The sequence below is a fragment of the Lathamus discolor genome, chromosome 3, assembly GCF_037157495.1.
Source record: "Lathamus discolor isolate bLatDis1 chromosome 3, bLatDis1.hap1, whole genome shotgun sequence".
In the NCBI taxonomy this organism is placed as follows: Eukaryota; Metazoa; Chordata; class Aves; order Psittaciformes; family Psittacidae; genus Lathamus; species Lathamus discolor.
The window spans coordinates 72,658,592-72,681,949 of NC_088886.1; the positions used below are offsets into that span (position 1 = coordinate 72,658,592).

General features: G+C 37.0%; 1 protein-coding gene across 1 annotated transcript in view; it reads right to left on the reverse strand.

Moving 5' to 3' along the window:
• The window catches only part of SPAG16 (sperm associated antigen 16), a 432,582-nt gene that overhangs the window by 405,208 nt on the left and 4,016 nt on the right, over positions 1–23,358 (reverse strand). The window contains exons 3-8 of the mRNA XM_065669744.1: positions 22,942–23,040; positions 15,450–15,577; positions 10,717–10,854; positions 4,483–4,590; positions 2,986–3,103; positions 1,572–1,641 (exon numbers count right to left, since the gene is read on the reverse strand). Coding sequence (XP_065525816.1) covers positions 1,572–1,641; positions 2,986–3,103; positions 4,483–4,590; positions 10,717–10,854; positions 15,450–15,577; positions 22,942–23,040 — 661 coding nt within the window. The remainder of the gene's footprint in view (positions 1–1,571; positions 1,642–2,985; positions 3,104–4,482; positions 4,591–10,716; positions 10,855–15,449; positions 15,578–22,941; positions 23,041–23,358) is intronic.

Consider the following 23,358-nt stretch of genomic DNA (forward strand, 5'->3'; position numbering starts at 1 on the left):
GAACTCTATTTGCTCTAAACAAACACAAAACAAAACCCCATGTTCTCTACGTCCCTATCTGAAGTGGAATGAAAATAAGCCCTGTGTTCATAAGAGGAGCAGAGGTTTATACTTTAGTTGTAACAAGATTTCAAGATTACGGCAGAATATATCCAGTATATACAGCCACAGAAACTTATTTTGGGGGCCTGAAAAACGCCTTGCTGAAGAAGCTCATACAAAAAAAGCCATCAGAATCCCAAACCAGAAAGATACTGTGAGCACTAAAAAGCCTTCCTGACAGTACATCAGTATTTCACTGCATTAATACATCTCAAGTCTATATTTTCAGAAGTTATTATTTAGTAGCAATTTGCTTGTATACAAAATAAAATCATAGCTTAGTTTATACTGGGTAAGACTGGGTTTATAGACTGGATAAGAACCCTTCCAAGTTCTCCCAGAAATGAAAGCAGCTATGCTTCATGTTTAGAAAATGAGTAGGGTGTGTTCCAAGGGACTCCTCAGCTATGTAAGACTCCCACTGCTGAAGAAAACCAAGACCTGAGCTAGAATGAGGGGCATCTTTAGATCATCAGATCTCAATCCAGTGCTTTATAGCAGTTCATGACAATTTAGGAGACCAACTGCTTCCATCTAAATCAGATGGAATTTGAAGGACAAAATTCAACTGAATGTGCTATGCTCATTATAGGTGAGCAGTAGCAAAGATCTGGGCAGCACTTGAAATGTCTGCATTAACAGTAAATAAGCCATCTTAATGAAAAAGGAAATGCTTGGAAGCCTCTTAACAACAATCCCAGAAACTAAAAACATTTACGTAGCTACTATCCTTCTCAGCTTTGCCTTTTCTATAGGAATTTATACAATGGAATTAAGTCCATGAACATGGGAACCAATGAAGCTTGATTGTCAAAGGCTGGAGTAACTCACTGGAGTTGCCGCAATTGGAAAATAGATTCAAAATTATTACTGGAAGTGATGCTCACAAGGAATGTGCTAGCTTGGGCTTCATTTACTTATGAAAACAGAGGTGCTTTGTTTTTTTTTTCTGATGGAGTTAGAAAAATAACTTTGTAATTATGCATTTATTTAAAATCCAGGGAAGCAGCACAGCACCATACAGATAAAAATGTTCCAGCAGGTACTGTATAACTCTCACAACCTCCTGTAAAAATGAGATGTGTTAAAATAAAAGCCTGGATTTCATAACACCAGTATTTTCAAAATGTTTCTGGACCACCATATGTAACTGCTTAAGAGTGAGCTGAAAAAGCACACTCACATTAAATAAAAAGCACTTAAAATAACAAAAATGGACACAAAACAGATTTACAGGACAAGGTCCTTCCATGGTTACTCACACATTCCATATTGTCATCCACAGTCTCACTGTCCTTACAGGGTACATTTTAGAATAGATATTGCAATAACAGAATTGCTGCTGTCACCAGGATAGCTGAGCAAAAGTACACTGTGCAAGTATCTGAGTTACTGTTACACCACATTTTGAAATGCATCCCAACTAAAAACCCATAACCAGTCTGAGTTTGGTGATGGAAATACTGTACCTTTTGTCACAGGCACATGAATAGCACATCCAGGCTCTAAGTTTTGTAATGCGGCTTGCAAATCTGTAACCTAATTTCAAAAAGAGCAGAGAACAAGAAGAGAGAGTATGAAAACACTGCTTTTGAACTGTCTGTTCACAACACAGCATTTATGTCTGCACATTTAAGTAATAAATTTCATCTACATTTTTTTTAATTTTACAACTATTGGCTCAAGGTATAAACATCACTCCTAATTCAAGACCCAGCAAAACAATGTGGTAAAATATAAACTGTCCAGAGTCTCTCAAAATACTTTCACAGCTCTACTAAAACAATGCCGAATATTAGGGCTCTTACTTTACCATCAACTTTTAGCCACTACTATCACTGCACTTATCTTTAAGTTAATAGCACAATATGGCATACAGCTTTGTTCTAAGAAAATGCCACAAAATATGGTGTTATGTGTTACCAAAAAAGTCACCACTCTAGAATGCATAGTTCCTAAGTGCCTACAGTTCCATAAGGTCTAACACATGTTCCTGAAATTTCATAGCATTGGAACTGTACTCTTTCGTACTCCTGAAGCAGCATAACTCTATAGAGACAGTAACCTTCCTATAGGACATTTACTTATTGAAATTTCAAACATATAATCCTTAGTCTGTTAGAAATAAGCCCTCAGGTGACCTGAGTAAAAACATAGGCAGAGGAAAGGAGGCAATGAGAGATGAAGACGATTAGAAGACAGTGCAAGCATGGCAAATTCCTTCCATGTTATCTACATATAATTGATGCTACTGTCGAAATACAATGCATCTGGGGACATTTTTTCCTTCTCTTTTTTAAGCAAACAACCTATTGGTTAAAGGCATGCAAGACAGAATGGATGAAGAACAGAAAATTATCTGTGTTAACAGTACTTCCTGCTAAAGGAACAGAGTATTTTGTACACCAACCTATACATCAGATAAGATTATAGAAGCAAAATATCACTGTACTATTCCACTCACAAAACAGAAAAACTGTCCTATACCCTCATGTATTTTTTTCTAACTTACGAAAATTATTCCTGGAAAAAATAAATAGGAGCTTTCTAAAGGCACATAGGGAAGTATGTGAATCTGTGGGAATATCACACCCTTCCTTAAGCTGGCAACAGTGAACGTATAACAGGGTTTGCACATTGCTGACTCATGTAGAGCTGCACTGAGCAAGTACAGGCTAAGAACTACTACTTTGAGGGACTAAGTTTTTATATACTTTCAATATTAACATTTCACCAAATATCATGAAACTAACTAAACTATTCTGCTGCAAACTACTGCATAAGTGAGTTGCTTTAATAGAAATATCCTCTGCATTTACCAAAGTAAAAAACAAAAGCATTCTTTACTGCTATGGAAGTGGTGTTCACCATAGTGGTGTTTACCTGCCCAACAGCTCTGTCTCTCTCCAAAGTAGTTAACATTTTCTGTCTCAGAGCAGTCTGGTATTTTTCAGTCAACTGCTTGAGCACTGGTTCATACGATGCATAATGTGCCTTTAGCCTGCAAAAAAAAAAGAGGACAAATGATTCCTCAAAGATGAGTTAAACCAGAGATTTCTGTCTTTTTCTTTATCCCTAATAAAAGAATAAAAGTGACAAAAGGCCAACACAGAGGAGACAGCAAAGGTATTTAGTAGGTAACCACCCAAACAGAATACGGCAAGAAAAAAAAAAAAACAAAAACAAACCACAAGAGTGCTTCAGATTAGTAAGAGGATTCAGTCTCTTTAGTCTTACCTTTTAAAAGAATCCACCTAATTTTGACCTATTTCTAATCCTTCATACACATACTGCACACTAATTTTGTTGACAGCTGTTTTCTTGCTGATGGATGATATTTCATTAGAAAATATTTACATCTATTATCTGATGAGAAACTAAGATTCTTATCTAAGTTATGGCTTATCAAAAGCCATAATATGATTGCTCTTTTTCTTCACTGCACATTACATTTAAACACTAATTCTTCAGACCAACTAAAAATGAGAGATAGATACATATATATAATCTCTCTAGAGAAACATGTGACACTAAGAGTTTCAAAAATACTGCATCCTGCAAAAAGCTGACACACAGAGAATAAGTCAGTGAATAGTGCTCTCTCGCTCTAGTATGTATGGATTTCAAGGTTAAAGATACAGAATATGTAGCTGCTATTACACACACAGATTGATAGCAGTATCAGTAAGATTCTGTCAATTGTTTGGAGCTGCAGATGTAAGCCACTTCCCAATATTATTTTAAAATAAGCTGACAAGCCTGAGCGAAGAAGAAATTTCAAACTCAACTCCGCCACCTGATTCACTGATCTTCAGATAAAAATGTAAAATCTCTACTCATGTAGACAAAGTAGAAAAACAGTTAACAGAAAACTTACAGAACTCCAGAATGACAGAATTATGGAATTAAATATTATAGAATAAATCACTCAGTACCAATGGACTAGTTTGGGCTTATTTGTAACCAAAGTAACAGCAAGTTTCATGTAGAAAGTTCAAGATGTAAAAAGACAGAAAATACCAGCTATGGTTCTGAACTTGGTGTTGTAACAAATACTCTTCAAATGGGCAAAGGCCCTAAACCCAGAAATCACTATACATTTATGGAAAGACACCAGGTTAAAAGAAAATCTCAATTTCAAATTATTAGAAATACTATGTATTTATTAAATACCACATCATACCACAAAGAATGTATCACAAAATCATTAGAAATTGTTTAAGAAACATGGCAGAACGGTCAGATGGTGTTACTATTTATGAGCACACTAACTTAACTGCAGCTAGCTTTACTTCAGAACTTCAAATTCCACAGTTACCTCATAATAATTGAAAAGAACACATGTATACTACATGTGTAGTAATTAAAATGATTTTTTACCTTTTGATGTCACAGATAAGCCTGTTTTTCTCCTGGACCACTCGCTTATGATGCATTCGATGGAAGTCACGCTCCTTCTGCATTTTTAGGAAAGCCTCTTTTGCTTTGCTATATGCAAATAGAAAATTCAAGAGTGAAGTATTAGTCTGCTATTAATTGCTCATCAAGGTATGCCAAATACACATAGAATTTATTTTCAGGTGTGCACATGACTACCCAAATGAAACTTCTGTTAGCATGCCCTGTGATGGAGAACACATCCCGGTACTTTTGATGTTCTTTTGCTGACAGCTGCTCTACAAAACCATGCATACTCTTGACCTTCCCTTTGTTCCTTTAGACAGAATCCATAGTATTCTGGCATCATAAATCTCAGAGTTGAGATTAACCTTACTTTAAGCACAGGGCCTCTTGCGGAGGTATATGTTCAAACTACAGGTGATTAGAAAACAACATACTTCTTGTGAGTTTAAAACACTACAGGAACATGTATCACAATACTGATTTTCTAATATCTGCATCACATCTGGATACACAGCCAGCATAATGGTACATGCTAGAAAGTCACACACAGAAGGATAACTACCCCTGCCTTGAGAACAATGTGTTTAGAGAGCTTCTCAAAAAAATTGTGCTAGAAAAGTTCTGGGTTCTATCCAATCATGTTTGCAGCCTGCCCCCAGGTGTGCCCTGTATGACAACAGGAAGCAAAAAGAACCCATTTAAAAATGAATGGCAAACATACTGATAACCAGTTATTCTCTAAGCACATTCTACACAGCCATAGGACACCTTGAGATACTCTGCTCCATAAACATAAATTAAAATACTCTGTATATACTCCATATATTTTCTCCTTGCCTTTACTGACAGCGATTTGGCAGGAAAGACTACCAGATGAACTGCTTAATTGGAAAGGAAGCCTGAAATTATCTTGCACAGAAACTGGATATTTGCTCTTTGCAAAAATAAAGCTCATTTCCTCTCTAACAGGAGATGCAGAGTTAGGAAAACCACTATGACAGTAGAGTATGCCAAAATCACAGGTCCAGGAAGAAGACTCCTAACTGCCAGTGTATTATATTTAATTGCACAAAAAAGTTAGATTTACTATATATGCATTTGCTGTATTTATTACTTATACCAACTACAGTTGTATGTGTACATTTATATGTGAATTGTTGCTTGTAGCAGAACAATCAGAAAGATCTGAAGAGCAGCACTGTGAATTAATGCCACTATGTATCAGTCACACCTCAGAAAAAGCTGGCAATGAAACAAAAACAGGCAGGGCTGCCCCCGCAGTAACACGGTGAACAGCTCAAAGGAGCTGTGGGCATGGGCACAAAAGCTGTGAAACAGAGGAACTGTTGGTATTGGGATACAAATTACAGATCAATGATTCTGCTCAAGCTCCTTGGAACAGGGAAACATTTGAGAGGTAAACGAATGTGTAGTCTCAGGACAATTCTGTGAAACAACTCCATCATGACACTACTCACAAAATCTGACTTGCCACAGTATCTCGAACACAAACCCTGCCCCTTCAGAGCTAGAGCAGACGGCTTGTTTTAAGAGGAAAAAGATGTTGCTACTGCTATAGCCAAGCCAAATTACATTTCTTTTACTTAATATATATGTCAAAGACTGCAGGTCTCTCCAGTTAAACTTTTCCAAGCAAGCAGTTTCATAAAAATAGCAAAAAAGGACAGGGTCCAATAAATCCAAGTAGGGGTTTTCAAAGGTGAGATACGTGCCTGGTTCCTACTGAGTTTAGGTGGGACTTTATTCCAAGATGCTGTAAGTTGTAGCCCTAAAATTTTAACGAATACAGGTTTAGAAAACATACTCTTGCTTTAACTAATTTATATAGCATTTAGCAGCAAGCATGCTAAATGTATCATATAATTAAACAGATACATTTAAACATGGTGCACAATACAAGAAGTGTACACTTTTTTTTTTTTATGGTGTAAGCAGAGAAATATGTGCAGGAACAGTTAGATTTTAGCACAGAAACAGGAGATCAGCCGAGGATTTTATTGCTGGCAACAGCGCTAACAGTAATAATAAATATGATTTCCAGGATATCTTTATATTTTGACTGTTACTGTGGCTGTAAACTGGGTGTATATTTGTGAGCATGCTTCCAAAAATCAGGACAGAAAGATACTTGCAAGTGTTTAGTATTCATAACTGATGTTTGTGAACTCAGTTACAAACCTCACAGAAAAGCTGTGCATGGTTTTCCTTCTGTCTACCTAATACCTAAATCATTAACTTATAAATAGCACAGTGAGCAGTCCTAGTGATTAACATCATCTTAAACCTGATATACCATTATGTTGTCACTGACATGTTTAAATACAACGGCAATACAAAGGGTCTGGTCATAGGAAAATACCAAAAATGGATGGGACTCGAGCTATTTCAATTCATCACACAGGCAGAATTTAACATTCCTATGAAATGACAATCTATTATTATTCAACTCTAGCAAATATTACTAGGATATTAAAACACAAATCACAGGAGACACTGAATTAAAATTAACTAGTCTCCTGTAAGAGTTAATAATATTCAAAATTTTAAAATTTTTCTTGCATATTGGAAATAATAGCTATGCTTCCATTAGAGATAACATACCTTACCAATCAATCAGGGCTTAGCTGTAGCCTTCAAGATAAAAGAAAGAGAAAGGGAGTACATTTAAGGTATACTCTAACTCCTGTCACATGGCAAACTAAGATAAAATTAGTTTTGATTTCTATCACAACACAATGTTTGGGTTTTGAAATCATCTAAACCTTAAAGTAATAACTATCACTTGCTTTGGAGTAGAAGAATTATGCTAATTATTTCTTTGTATGCATCCAGGGATTTTGTTACATCGCAAGATGCCTTCAGATATTGGACAGCCTATAAAAAACACATACCTAATGCATACCAGAAGCAAACCTGACAATGATTTTCTCTTTAAATAGTGAAATATAACCAGTAGCCAGCAATCAACTCTATCAGCCTGCCTGCTTGCCATGAAATCATATAAATACTATATTAAAATACCCAAAATAAAGTTACAGTTAGCTTTTAAACACTGAATCTCTTCCACCAATTGCTTAACATTAAAGCATGAGGTAATTAGTTTACAGTCATTTATCCTGGGCCCCCATACTGCCAAGGTCCCAAGTAACATCTCTTTTCTGTAAGACAGCTCTCAGGAATGCCAAGCTCAGAAATACCAAGTATAATTAAAATATTCAAATATCCTTCATGGCACTGTATCTCAACCAAAGTTTTCTGACTAATCCACAGAGCAAAACATGAGACTTTCTTTGCCCACAATTCCTTGGTTTCTAACCAGTCAAATCAACATCTTCAGTGCAGTCTGTTTTCAGTTTAAGGTAGTGAATTCTCTCTCAATACCTGAAAACTAACTGTCTTCCAGGTAATTTTGGCTCCTGCTGGAATACTTGCTTTACCATAGTAAGGGTACGAATTCCAGTATTGAATGTATGAACAACATTCAGTACAGTAAACAGATTTAGTACAGAACAGGGTTTTTCCAAAGACACAAAGGAACACTGTAACTCAAGATACATATAGCAGCATTTTACAAACTCATTTACTGCTTTAATTCATTAATTACATTAAAAAAAAAAAACAAAACAAACTACCCCAAAAAAACCCCAACCAAAGCCCAAAACACAAACCCAAGTGAAATAAATGTCACAGAAGTGCTGAACTTTAAACATTAGTATAAATTAAATGTTGAAGAAACAAGGTAGGAAAAATGAAGTAGTGACCATCAGCACAAACCAAGTTTCACATCTACATATATTCCATTCTAGTACTAGGGGGAAGACTGAAAATAAAGCTCTCCCTACAAGTGAATAAAGGAGGGCTAATTTTAATAAGTGTTTTAACAAGGCACATACAGAATAAGTGCAATATTTAACAGTAAATGCCCATGAGCAGAATTTACTCAATTCTAATCTGTCATACAAATTGCCCTATGTATCACTGCCCTCTCTGGAATACCAGACAGGTGACAAGACTCATTTACCACCAGAGCACTACTATTTTAGGTTTTATAAACGAAATAGGGCACAGTGCCAGTGCATGGATTGTCCTGTTTTGTTTGGTGGTTTGTTTTTTTTTTAGCACAGTTCACTTTAGTGAATGTTAGCAGTTCTATTTAACAGATAGCCTGTAGGAACCTATCATATTGGCAATGTCTTTTCCCTCTCCTGCTTTCTTCCTGTTGCACATTATCATATCATCTTTCAGCCTTTTAATTAGATACCTGCTACCAAATATTTTCTGGCACCTTGAAGAGTAAAGAGACATGGGAAAAACCCAACTCATTCATAAACCCAGTGAAATGGTCTTGAGCTTTATGGTTTTAATCATGTTGCAACACAACATACCCAGGAAAACTCTTACCAAATCATAATCCACTCAGATTACGTTGACATAGCAAGTTCAGCTTCATAAAAAAAGGTAAAAAAGAAGAGTGAGGAAGAAAAGCCTGTTAAAATTACTCTTGACAATATTAAATTTCAGAAGGGCCAGATGCTGATCTTTTCTTCTTTTACTATACATTACAGCTTCTTTCTCTCCCACTCAAATGAGAGACACAATCTCTAACTATTCATTGTTCAGAGAAGCTGCAGATTAAAAAAAAAGGCTGTTTTCTATATGGCCCGTCTCCCAGTGCAACAGTTGTCCTGGGTTCAGCAGTAGCAGTCATTTTTCTCCTTAGTAGCTGGTGCAGTGCCGTGGTTTTGACTTTCAGCCTGGCAACAATGCTGACAACACCGATGTTTTTAGTTGCTGCTCAGTCATGTTTACTCCGACCAAAGACTTTCTGCGTCTCAGGCTCTGACAGCAAGGAGGGGAAGCCGGGAGGAAGCGGAGAGAGGACACCTGACCTAAACTACACAAAGGAGCATTCCATACCACAGCATGCCATGCCCAGTATATAAACTGGGGGGAGTTATCTGGAAGACCTAGATCACTGCTCGGGTTGGGCTGGGTATCAGTTGGCGGGTGGTGAGCAACTGTATTCTCTCCCCTTGTTATTTCCCTTATCATCATTATTAATTGGTGGTAGCACCTTAATTACTGGACTGTTCTCATCTCAACCCATGGGAGGTACATTCTTTCAATTTTCCTCATCATCCCTCTGGGAGTGGGCAGAGGAAGAAAGTGAGCGAGAGGCTGCTTGGTTCCGAGTTGCTGGCTGGGCTTAAACCATGACAGCAGTATATTTAGACTATACAATATTTGACTTGATTATTAAAGCTGGTTCTTTAACTATTAGACTATGGTAAATTAATTTATTAAGTTAAAAAGTACTAAATCATTATCATTGGAAAATAATTTGATCATCATTATTATCAGCAGCAATGACTATTTAACATCTGAGTAGCTATTTTCATATAAATGAACAATCTAAATGAAAATTAGTAGCTTGGGCAATCTTAAGGAAAAATCAAGGAGATTAAGGTAATTTTTTATAGCTCTATTTTTTAAAACTATGCACTGACAAAACTGAACTGAGCACATAATTAGGTCTCAGGGTATATTCTCAATGAACACATACATGTGCAGATGTACCATTCTTCAGAAAAGGCTATGTCACATGTAGTTCACTATTGCACCTCTCCAACACATAGATTAAATATTTTAACTCTATTATCACTGAAGTAAAACTGCCTTGTAAAATCAAATACTACAATGTACGCACAGGTATAACCAAGAATGGTAACTCGCACTGACACATCATTTACCACCAGGACCAGAGTGACAGGTTTTTCTGCAATTACAAAAAACCAATAAACGTATAAGTGATTTTTTTTTTCCTACGTTAACAGTCTGAAGTGGCTGTAATTCAGAGTCCTATATTTTAATACAAAATTCACATAACTGTTTATTTTTTAGTTCTACATATTATACTCTCATGATTCTTTGTAGTAGTTTGTTGTGATTACTGAATATTGAGAATTATTTTCTATAGCTCAGTAAACACAAATAAAAGAAATTGAGACTTCAGGTTTCTAATAGAGCTCTGAGAAACTTGAACTTGAATTATAAGTGGCACCTAGAAGTAAAAATATGTGCAGCCAGCAGAACAAACAGGAACTTATTATTTCCATTCAGAACTCAGGTTCACTTTATGTGGCCATTTAGTACTGTATATCAAAGCGTCAGTAAGAGTAAATAACATACTTTGCAGCATGTTTATAGTTTTCCAGATCTTTCTTCAAATGCATATTTTCAGCCTCAAGTTGCTGGTTGCGGGTACACACAGTTGGAACCAATTCAATGTCTTTGGCTGTGAGCAGGCCTCTCTGTACAAGTTCATACCTAGTAGAAAAGAAACAGAAATATTATATACCATGTTACCTTTTCTTCTCACTTCACTGATGTCTCCCCTCTCATACTAGCATTTACCTAAACTAAAATTACAAAGACATTTATCATCTCAAGGCCTCCACATTCTATAATCATTAACAATTAGCAACAGTACTATCGCACCGCACTGCGACAGTACTGTTTTTACTACTTTTCATTCTAAAATGTATTACAGTTCATAATAACCAAAATACATGTTACGCATAACAATACTTAAGGTTACACAATTGCTCTTTGCCTTCCTTTCTTCCAAACAGCTTAAACAGAAGACAGGAAAAAAAAAATGTTCTTGTTGAAATAACATTTGTATATATTCACAGTGCTTTTACATGCAAGTTTATTTTTTTGAGGACTCAAGTAAAATAGCAAAGCTGCAGATAAACTGAATGAACGAGTCTATGAGCTATCTTCAGCATAGAATACAGAGCTCACCTAGGGAAATTTCTTCATTCCTTTCTGTTTACTTACGTTGCACTCTCATTAAATTCTATTTACCGATATTTACCTATTTTACAAGCCCCCATGAAAACAGGATTCTGTGATGTAGAAGCCTGAAGGCTACTTTAGTTAAAAGTTGGAAATATTGCAAAATAAGGGCACTTTTCATCACAAATTATCACAACTCTACATATTCCTTTATTTGCCAGAAAAAAAAAAAAATCTCAACTGAATGACCTAACTGCACGTCATGAAAACCATTACACTTCTGCACGAACACACATCAGACATGGATAATTGATGAATTTAGCCTCCAGCAGAGCTAAGAACTCTGAAAGACAATTTTAATGAAATACAATTACTGCCAGTAAATTCACTATGCCCTTGTCTAAAAACAGTACTAAAAATGAAGGCTTTTGTGCATGTAGCTGACATGGAGCAGCTACAACCCCGCAACAAAACTGCACTGTGAAATCTCATTATCTTTCATCAACCTAGTCCTGTAAAACTTCTAGAACTCCTACATATCTAGCTGACTGCCAAATAGCTTTTGTTCTCACTTCTTTCCATTACAGAAGGGAACTGGGATGCAAATTACATTAGTTAGTTCCATGCACACACAGGTATTTTCCTAAGCTTTTCAGAAATGAGTAATTATTCTTGAATCACTATTTAAAATTAAGCAAGAATCTGGAAACCCAATGTCAACTATGATTTTATGATCAAACCCAGTGCAGACTGACTAAAACCAATACATTGCTACTATATACATACACTGCACTGAATTCAAGGTTCTTAAATTTTAAAGGAATCAGGTTGCAGAGACCCTACTGATAGGCAGCACAGAACAGTTCTTTCCTAAGGGATAACTCACCTAGAGATGCATTCAGGGATTAAAATTTCAAATTTTAGGTTTTACAAGAACTTCTTACTGAAAGTTATCATTCCAACTGATAATGTCTTAAACCATTTCAACAGAAGGCTAAGAAAGAAATGACAGCAGAAAAATAAAGCACCTTTTTGTCCTAGTGTACTCCACCAATCCATTACAGTGTGTAAGTAGAAAATCTCTATTATCAAGTTGGGCAGGCAAGAAAGTAGGTATGTCCAGATGGCCTTTTGCAAATCAAACTTGCTATTACTCCACTTGTGTTCTGAGCCATTTCTAATACAAAAACTGAATATGTTTTAGTTTGATGCTGTCCTGAAACTGATAACCCTTGTTTCTCTTGGGATTTATGAACTCAGAGCAACAACATATATTAATGTAACCGTATAGGCGAAAGAGGGCAGAGAGCAGACACAGCTTAGGCATGCCTGGAATAAGCAGATTGTTTCCACTGTCTTCAAAGAGTTGCAACATGGATGATCACAGCCTATACCCATTTTCTTCAATCTGCAAAAAGGAATTTTTCTGTAACCAGTTTACCCTTTATGCTCAGAGCAGATGTAGTAGCTTTGTTGCATGTGCTCTGTTATGCACAACCCAGGTGATTTTTGCAAGCACACAAGAAGATAAACATAGCTTTTAACTTTGCTTGGTCATCTACATTTAGTCACATCAAACCACATCAAACAGAAAAGAATTTTCAAATCACATTTCTATAATCAGTCTGCAACTCTCCTTTTACTCCCAAGCTGAAACACTGCCAGGTCTCCAAGAACACTTAGAGATACCAGTCCGATGAGTATACTAACTAATCACAGTGATAACTTTGTGCATATGTGAGAACAGCAAATGATTCATCTGTTCATCAGACTGGCAACATGCTGTCAGCAGCAGTGAGCTCTCTGGGATTAGGAGGAATGGTCTGTCAGATGCATGAATTTACAGTTGATCAGCCCTTGCACTTCATACTTCAAAGCTGCCAATCCAATATGTTTAATAAGCAACTAAAGCACTATAAAGTTCTGTATATCAAACGAACAGAAAATTTAACGGTAAATTAGATATTCTAAAAAATAATTTAAATCTCATTTTTAGTTCCCTAAAGTATAACTGGAAAAAAAAGTGTACATGCAAACAAATCTACACAAGTAAAAAAATCATGACAAGTGTGATGAAATTACACATTACACCATAGAAAAAGAGTGGGTTTTGCTTAAAGTAAAACATAATCAAATCCTAACATTTCATATAGCTGGAGAGAATAACAATGTTTTCTCAAACTCTGAAGTAAACACAGATAATTTGGTCCAATTAAAGTGACCTTTAGATCTCAGACAATTATTTCAAAGCAAGCCTTTTGATACATTTTCTCTATGTTAATTAATTTCTCATTTTAAATTCCATTAGGACTTGATCACCACAGCATGAGTGTGTCATCCCAATACATAATGAGGAACCCAAGTACACTAATTTGCTCTCACTTTCATTAATATTGTCAGTTATCTATTTCAAATCGACATGAAACATTTTTAAATAAGGTATTAATGCAGAAAAAGTCTCTATACAGTAAGAGCAGAACCTGATAAAAGGAGCTCATTTGTAATGCTGCAGAAAATAAAATATTACTTATAGAGAAAATATGTATGTATAGCTAAGGATTTACGAGATAGGGTTTGCTAAGACCTGCACTTGCTCTGCTAAAAAGCACTCTGAATTTTGCCATTGATATAAATTCAGGCTAAGTGCTTCAAAGAAAGCTCTAGTTTCATAAAAAGGTGCTATTTATATCTGTCTAGTATTAATTCTCTTTTAGCCTAAAAAATTTCAGACTTCAAACTTGATGCTATTCATATCAGTTCTTTTGTTTAAAAAGAACACAGAAGTATAGGGCTCCTTCTCTAAGGAGTCATTTAAGTTGCATTGTTATGCTATAAAAAGCTGATCATCATTAATTCCAAAGGCAACGCCTGACTGGCGAGCTCTACACTAGTAACACCAGAGCCTTGCAAACAACAGCAGTAACTCCCCATTAAATCCATTTTCTAAGAAAATTTAAAAGCTTCAAGGCCTTTGTAGGAAAAAAATAAGATGTTTAAAGACTGACTACAAGATAAGTCAGAGAGGTGTTTCCAGTTCTCAGAATCTTTCCAATGCAACTTACAGATTCAGAGCAAGCCTCTAAGTAAAAGTATTTCAAAAGAATTTTTTGACAATTGTCATCATTTGCTACAAAATAATTCAGTTCTCCTCTTGAGCTTTGCAGCATTCCTGGCACATCATTCTTACTGAATTATAGAAGAAGTATATATCATGTGGGATTCCATATATGAAGCAGGAGAAAGTGGAGTATTTAGACAAAGCTGCATGTTTAAACTTCTTTACAACAATGGACAAAATCCCTGCAATCTATAAAAGCTGGGGGGAGGAGGGGGGGGAAATAACAGCTCAAGAGTTTACTCTTCTGATTACTATAAGAATTAAAATTTTAGGGAAAAAACAACCATATAATTTTGACTGACGTACCAAAAATTACCAAGTATCAAAAATTGTGATTATTCTACTTGAAACAATGAAATCTGTTTAGTTATGATGAATATCCAAATCCACCCAATTACAGTGCACATACTGTAGCATACTACAAAATATATTTTTTAAGCAGGCACTCATGTTCTAGAAACTAAGAAAACAACAAAGCTGCATGATTTCTCAGCACTGCTGAAGTGAAATCATGGTCATTTTGTATTGGACTCACTTGATCCAACGATGATCAGTCTTTGCACTGTAGCTGGTCTTAATTTTCATTGGTAGTCAGTGGAGAGCAGAACATACTTAAAAAAATACAACCGAATTAATTGTCTTAAAGGAGACGGCTTAAACAACTCAGATGAGTTGCATGCTGAAAGAGAGTATTTCTCTTCATTGGTCACAAAAGAGGCCTCAGGTGACCACTTCAGGTTTGTCAATGTCTACAGTTAGATGAAATGCACCCAGTTCTTCAAAGATACCTGTTTAGGAGCTCCCTGAAGTAAGCTTTCTTGAAAGTCTATCCTTGAAACCACAGTTTGCAGCCTCATTCTCAACATCGTTACCTGGCAAAGCATTACATGTTTAAGACTGACTTGTAATTAAAAGAGTTTTCTGGAAATATATCCTGAAATACTGGAAATATTTGAATCCTGAGCATCTACTTCATAATTCTCAGAGTCTTAAAATACTTTACCATTCCGTTTGAAAGCAGTCAAGGGTTCTGGACATTCCCAGTCTGACCAGGAAATTGCAGAAGAAGTCATCCATTGCTTCAGGTATTTCAGACACTGATTTCTCAGAGGTCGGAACTGATTGCAAAGCCTGAAATTGAAATTTGGTAATTGTTATTAATCATAAAAGAAAAATTTAATTTTAATAACTTCTACTTCTGAAGTCATCTAAAGTCACAAATCTACTGGAGTACACAAATCCACTGAATGCTTCCTTTGTAATCACTGTTCCTTCTAATGTCAAGGACTGTAAAAGATTATAGAGAAATAATTAAAAAAATCACCCGATTTAAGCAAGTATATTGAACCTGCCATAATTCGATATGGACCCAAACTATTTAAACTGACGGATAATCCTGTGTCAATGACTAGAGAGAAAATAGTAGTTCTCACACTCCTGTACCCTTCAGCAACCTTCAAAACTACTGATGAAAAAAAACCATCATTTTTTTAATAAAAAAAGCCAAGTTCCAAGGTGATGGCAAAATGGCTTATATTCTTTTTGTAACGATGCATGCAATGGAGAGACTGAAAGAACTGCATCTCCATCATTAGATCTGTTAGGAAGTCACACAAAGATCAACTCTCCCTTTTCTTCCCAACACCCTTATGCAGGCAGTGAATGAAGCTGACAGACACTGCTACAAGTGTTAGCAGAACGCAGATGGTGTACTGAGGCTTCCTATGCAGCTCATCCAGTGCCATCAAGATAGACAGCTATTCAGTTAAGTTCAGCTCATGGGTCAAGCACAGTTCCTAAAAGCAAAATCAAAACAGAAATCTTACCACACATGGAGGGGGAAGCAGAAATAACAACAACAACAACAAAAAAGAGCTTTCACAGTGCACAGTTTGATATTAATCTCTCCTAGAGAGATTTCAAGATGCAAGGAAGTATGAAAAAAGTAAAATATGACCCAGTCTGAGACTAGTCCCCCCTCCCTCCCAAATGCATTTAAAGATAACTAGATGAGAGACACTGCCACAACTTGGCAGCCAAAGGTTTGCTTAATTTATTCAGGATGCAAACTCATTACAACAATTTGACATACCTAAATATGAGGGTCTTTAGCATTCGGTAACTTCACACAGGCACAATGCTACAGTGGACTTGCTCCACAACACAGGCTATTGTCTATGACAAACTACTACATTGCACATGCCTGCTTCCTGGTGAGAAGGTGACAGAATCATCTGGGGCTTGACAACCATCACTTAGTGCACTCCTGAAACTCAGGTTCTATGATAATATATTCTACATATTATTAAAAAAAGATACCACTGTGAAGGTGAGAGCAGAAACAGCTTCCACACATGCCTACCTCCTTTTACTTTCAATACTAACAAAACTGAAGAAAATCCAGTGAGATAGTCATCAAGACACGCTAAAAGCTGGGACTATGAATTATTTCCTATGAACTATATGAATTATGAATCTGTAGGCCAGGGATTTTTGATAACTCCATTCATTTATGGCTTATTCGTGTCCTTAGTGGGAGCCCTATCAACATGACTGCCTATATTTCCTGGAAATAAAGGCATTTCTCTCAATAAAATAAAACCACTGGAAAAATCTCATAGCCTTTTAGTACAATACAGAAAATGTTGTGTTCAATCCAAGCTACCTAACATAAACAGGAAGAATTGTAAAGTACAATCAAGGCCATGTAGCAAAGCATTATGAATGATATAATATGCCAAGTGCAAGGTAGAATTCAGCATATTTTCATTACTATAGATACAGTACATCAGACAAGTCTATTTTCTAATTGTGGTAACACAAGAACCAAAAAGAGTACATCTGCAGACATGCAGCTGCATCTCTTTTCTTGCTTCTTTTCTTTCTTTACTCTAAGTGAGGCAAATGTCTAATATTGTTGGTCGTAGTTTCCTAAACACATCTATAAAGCCAGCCTTTGGAAAAAAATGACAGTTTGATTCCCTTAATAAATGAAATTATGATAGAAATTTATTTCATCTGTGCAGAAGAGAATTTATTGGCTAGATGCTAGTACTGACAATCATTTCAGGAACCAAAGCTCAAGCTGTGAACAATACAGGGGAAAATGAATACAGTCTAACAGATACAGCATTGGAACACAGCCTCAGGAAACCAGAACTATATTCCTAGCTCTTCCACAGACTTTGTGAGAGACATTAGGCTAACTAACCACTTGCTTTAACTGCAACCTTGGATGACTACCCATATCATAGCGTTACAGTATTTTTTCATATATATTTACCTATTCAGGAAAAGACAATTTAATTGTAAACCAAGTATGTTCTTGTTGAACTTCTTAAACTAAAAAGAATGCAAGAAAGGAATTAATGGATTTGTAACATGTTCAAACAAAAAAAAAAGATCAAACCCACATTAAAAACAAAGTTAACGGAGGACAATGCAACTTCACATCATCATTTTGAGATACTAGGAAAATAAAGATCCTGGAACAGAAGTGGAACAGCTGTAACTACTGGACGAAGTATTTCAGCCAGCTTTCTTTCACGTGTGGTTTACCAGAAGTTCTGTATCCTTTTCCTAGGGTCACTATCAGCTGATGATTTTCTTTCACAAGCTGCTCCTGTTTAAAATTTGTATTACTTTCAAATGTCTCAAAAGAAAGGAAAAATCATGAGTTGTGACTAAGAAGGTGTCCTGGGTTTAGCAGTAGCAGTCATTTTTCTCCTTCTTGGTAGCTGGTGCAGTGCTGCGTTTTGACTTTTGGCCTGGGAACAGCACTGATAACACTGATGTTTTTAGTTACCGCTCAAAATGTTTTAGTCTGACCAAGGACCTTCTGAGCCTCATGCTCTGCCAAGGAGAAGGGGAAGCTGGGAGGAAGCAGAGACAGGACACCTGACCCAAACTAGCCAAAGAGATATTCCATACCACAGCACATCATGCCCAGGATGTAACAGGGAGTTACCAGGAAGGGCTAGGCACTACGGGGTTTGGATGAGGTATGGGTCAGTGCTCAGTTGGGTGGGGTGGGGCAAGTTATTGGCCAGCTGGTGTTGAGGTGCTGTATTCTCTTCCCTTGTTATTTCCTTTATCGTTATCATTATTGGTGGTAGCAGCAGTGATTTGTGTTATACCTTAGTTACTATCTCAACCTACTACTATCTTAGTTCTTATCTCAACCCATGGGAGTTGCATTCTTCTTGATTCTCCTCTCCATCCCTCCGGGAGTAGGGGGAGAGCAAGAAGTGGGTGAGTGAGAGAGTGACTGCATGATTTATGGCTGACTACTGTTTAAATCACGACAGAAGGACAAATGATGACTAGAACATGAAGAGCAGGCAGAACCACTGCTATCAAAAGCATGTGTTGACCAGCACAGCTGTATTTGCAATCAGCTGCTATTTCATCACCAGACTAGGGGGAAAATGGTATTTAGAGATTAGAGCTCCACCACCCTTATTTCCCTGTTGGGATTCAAACACAAATATGAACTGTAATTGTTGAGGGAGCCTCAAACTCCTTTATGACCAGCAGTTCCACCACATGCATGCAAAGATCAAGAAAAGATGCCTCAAATATCCCTTTTAAAACACAGCTTTGAATCCTACACATAAATTTCTTTTTTAAAGGTGAACAGCACCACCTCTCCTTTGCTTATGCTTGCTGTGCTCCATTTAGTAATTAGGGCTAATTATTTTCAGAAGAAAGTTTGAAAATAAGGTTCTTTCTTAGATTTTCCTGGTTACACTTGACCTTTTCATAGAGTATAAAAGAAACTAATCACTCAGTTTAGAAACTGTGAATATTTATATTATCTGCATTTGGAAAATCAGTTAAATATTTTTAGCTAATCACTTTATCTGTGCCTTCTTTATATAATTTCCTTAAAGATTTGCATCTGGTATTGAAATGCAATCTTTAATATAGAATCATAGAATAGTTAGGGTTGGAAAGGACCTCAAGATCATCTAGTTCCAACCCCCCTGCCATGGGCAGGGACACCTCTCACTAAACCATCCAACACAAGGCTTTGTCCAACCTGGCCTTGAACACTGCCAGGGATGGAGCACTCACAACTTCTCTGGCAAACCCATTCCACTGCCTCACCACCCTTACAATAAAGAACTTCCTCCTTATATCCAATCTAAACTTCCCCTGTTTAAGTTTTAACCCATTACCCCTTGTCCTGTCACTATAATCCCTGACGAAGAGTCCCTCCCCAGCATCCCTATAGGCCCCCTTCAGGTACTGGAAGGCTGCTATTAGGTCTCCACGCAGCCTTCTCTTCTCCAGGCTGAACAGCCCCAACTTCCTCAGCCTGTCTTCATACGGGAGGTGCTCCAGTTCCCTGATCATCCTCTTGGCCCTCCTCCGGACTTGTTCCAACAGTTCCATGTCCTTTTTATATTGAGGACACCAGAACTGCACACAATACTCCAGGTGAGGTCTCACGAGAGCAGAGTAGAGGGGCATGATCACCTCCTTCAACCTGCTGGTCACGCTCCTTTTGATGCGGCCCAGGATATGGTTGGCTTTCTGGGCTGCGAGCGCACACTGAAGCCGGCTCATGTTCATTTTCTCATCAACCAGCACCCCCAAGTCCTTCTCCGCAGGGCTGCTCTGAATCTCTTCTCCGCCCAGTCTGTAGCTGTTCCTGGGATTGCTCCGACCCAGGTGTAGGACCTAGCACTTGGCATGGTTGAACTTCATAAGGTTGGTATCAGCCCACCACACAAGCATGTCAAGGTCCCTCTGGATGGCATCCCTTCCCTCCAGCATATCAACCGAACCACACAGCTTGGTGTCATCAGCAAACTTGCTGAGGGCACACTCAATCCCACTGTCCATGCCAGCGATGAAGATGTTAAACAAGATCGGTCCCAACACCGATCCCTGAGGGGCACCACTCATTACTGGTTTCCAGCTGGACATTGAGCCATTGACCACAACTCTTTGTGTGCGGCCATCCAGCCGGTTCTTTATCCACCGAGTGGTCCATCCATCAAATTGATATCTCTCCAATTTAGAGACAAGAATGTTGTGTGGGACAGTGTCAAACGCTTTGCACAAGTCCAGGTAGATGATATCAACTGCTTTACCCTTGTCCATCACTTCTGTAGCCCCACCATAGAAGGCCATCAAATTGGTCAGGCAGGATTTCCCCTTAGTGAAGCCATGCTGGCTGTTACCAAGCACCTTGTTGTTTTTCATGTGCCTTAGCATGACTTCCAGGAGAATGTGCTCCAAGATTTTGCCAGGCACAGAGGTGAGACTGACTGGTCTGTAATTCCCCGGGTCTTCCATTTTCCACTTCTTGAAAATGGGGGTTATATTTCCCTTTTTCCAGTTGTCGGGAACTTCACCTGACTGACATGCTTTTTCAAATATGATGGCCAGTGGCTTAGCAACTTCATTCGCCAGCTCCTTCAGGACCCGCGGATGGATTTCATCAGGTCCCATAGACTTGTGCACGTTCAGATTTTTAAGATGGTCTCGAACCAGATCCTCTCCCACAGTGGGCCCAAGGTCTTCATTCTCACAGTCCCTGTGTCTACCTTCTAAGACTTGGGTGGTACAGTCAGAGCCTTTGCCAGTGAAGACCAAGGCAAAGAAGTCATTCAGAACCTCAGCCTTCTCCAAATCCTGCATAGCCAGTTCTCCCGAGAGCTTCCTCAGGGGGCCTATGTTGTCCCTAGTTTGTTTTTTGTTTGCTATGTACCTGTAGAATCCCTTCCTGTTATCCTTAACATCCCTAGCCAAGTTTAAATCTAATATAGTGTTAGATATAAGTTACTATGAACAGCAAATATACACAATCACTTAAAACTGTTTATCCCAGAGCAGCTACTCCAAGATACGATTATTACCTAATTTAACCTGTTTCAGCCATTATCAGAAGGTAATACTTGGAAAAGTGTACTAATTATTTACTGTGTGAAGAAGACAGTCTTCTGCTGTGCTTCTTAGCTCAGAGTTGGATGTTGAGTCAATATTAATACACAGGAAACAGTAATTCTAACTTGGGTCACCAAAAGCATTTGCTGCAGAACTAGGTTTTTCCAGTGAGTTAGCATCAAATACAGTCAATAAGCCTCACAAAATATACAGTAAGTTGTTATGAAACCTATCAAAGAACTACCTAGTGTATTAAAACATTTTTTCTACTCATGTCTTTGTGTCTAAAGGCTGAAAATAATATTTCAGTTTCAAAACTACAAAAAAGTGAGCTCTCCTCCTGAAAAAAGAGTCAAGAAGCAAGAAGCCGGACATCTACTAGCATAAGCACAAGTCAAAGAGTTTCAGCATACATGTTCTTCTCTTGTTTTAGTGAAAGGTAACACTTTCTTCAGGTTGATTAAACGGGATAGATATTGTTTCCTCAAAGTTCAGGAAAAAAGGAGGTAAAATATTATTTAAATATAGCACTGTCAAAAGATCAATAGATCAAAAAATTTCTTCCTTGTCTTGCTTCTTATTTGTATGTCAACTCACACAGACATAACTTCAATTATCCCTAAATAACATAAGAATCGCCACTACTTGGTTAACAATAAGCATATTCAGTCTTAAAAATTTCTGCTGTCTTCCCTTTTGTTTTCATTTATATTCAGCTACAATATTTCAGACTCCAGTATTGTCAGTTTTCATTCAAAGTTTCATCTAGAATACAAAACTGATCTGTTTTGTACTGAACTACTGCAAAAGAAAATGCACATCTTCCCTCCATTTTGATGTTAAGAATCATTCACCTTATTTTCTCTTCGCATTACTAACAATTTGCTTTTGCAAAACAAAGATTATGACAATACCTTACTGATGAGGCTGTAAGATAGTGGTGATATTAGAAACAGCAGGGAAAAGCACTTTTCCATTAGACTGTCATAAGCATGTAACTCCAGGTAAAACATTTTGGGAAATGCAATATAACAATCCCACTGTGTAAGTCTGAAATATTACATGACTGTTCTGAAATCAAAATGTAAGTGTAAGAACTGTCAAAAATGAATGGTGTGAAACGATTGATCATTTCATTAATTCTTTGATTTAACATAGTATAACTGCCCATTCTTTAGTTTCAATATATGAATAATTTTTCTAGCAAAGTACTCAAACATACAAGCTTCTGTGACTCTTAGGCATAGTTTCTTTCCTATGTCAGGGATCACACTCCCATTCTATATACTCAGAAAAACAAACCATAAAATACTGATACATTGCCACAGCATTTTTATATTTTAAAGACTCTATCTACATATTTGTTACATGTATCTGCAATATCAGGTTCCTTATGGAACATGAAATTAACAGAAGTTAGATGACAAAACCCAGGAAAAATAAGTTGCCTTTTCCACTGTGGCATATGCTTACCTCTAGAAACTTCTACAAAGAAAGGAGACAATCTTTTCCTCACAAATATTTCACAATTAAATTATGATCTGTAAATTTTAAGCTACCAATGCCTACAGAATTACAGACGTTTAGGTAGCTCTTACTAAGATACGGGCATCTTCAGCCTGCTCTTCAATAGACCGCAAAGCCTTTGCCAGATCCTCATCATCTTCTTGAAGACTGGATTCATCATCTGGGGGAACCTAAACAAAATTATTTGAAGTATCAACATATTTTATATCTCTTTCTTCCAGAATGCAACCATTTCCACTTCCAGTACAACTACTGAAAATAATCTCAATCTCATTCTTGTTAAAATAATATTTTGCCATATTTAAACACAATTTATATTACAGAAATATTCATTATAAAGGCCAAGATGTAAATAGGATTACCTGTATCTTTAAGAAAATATTTAATGTTCAGATGTTCAAAGTAAAACATAAATCAACAGACAATAAATCTTCTCTTGAAAAATAAAGATATGCCTAGCATCACCACAGTTTGTAAAAGATTTGTGT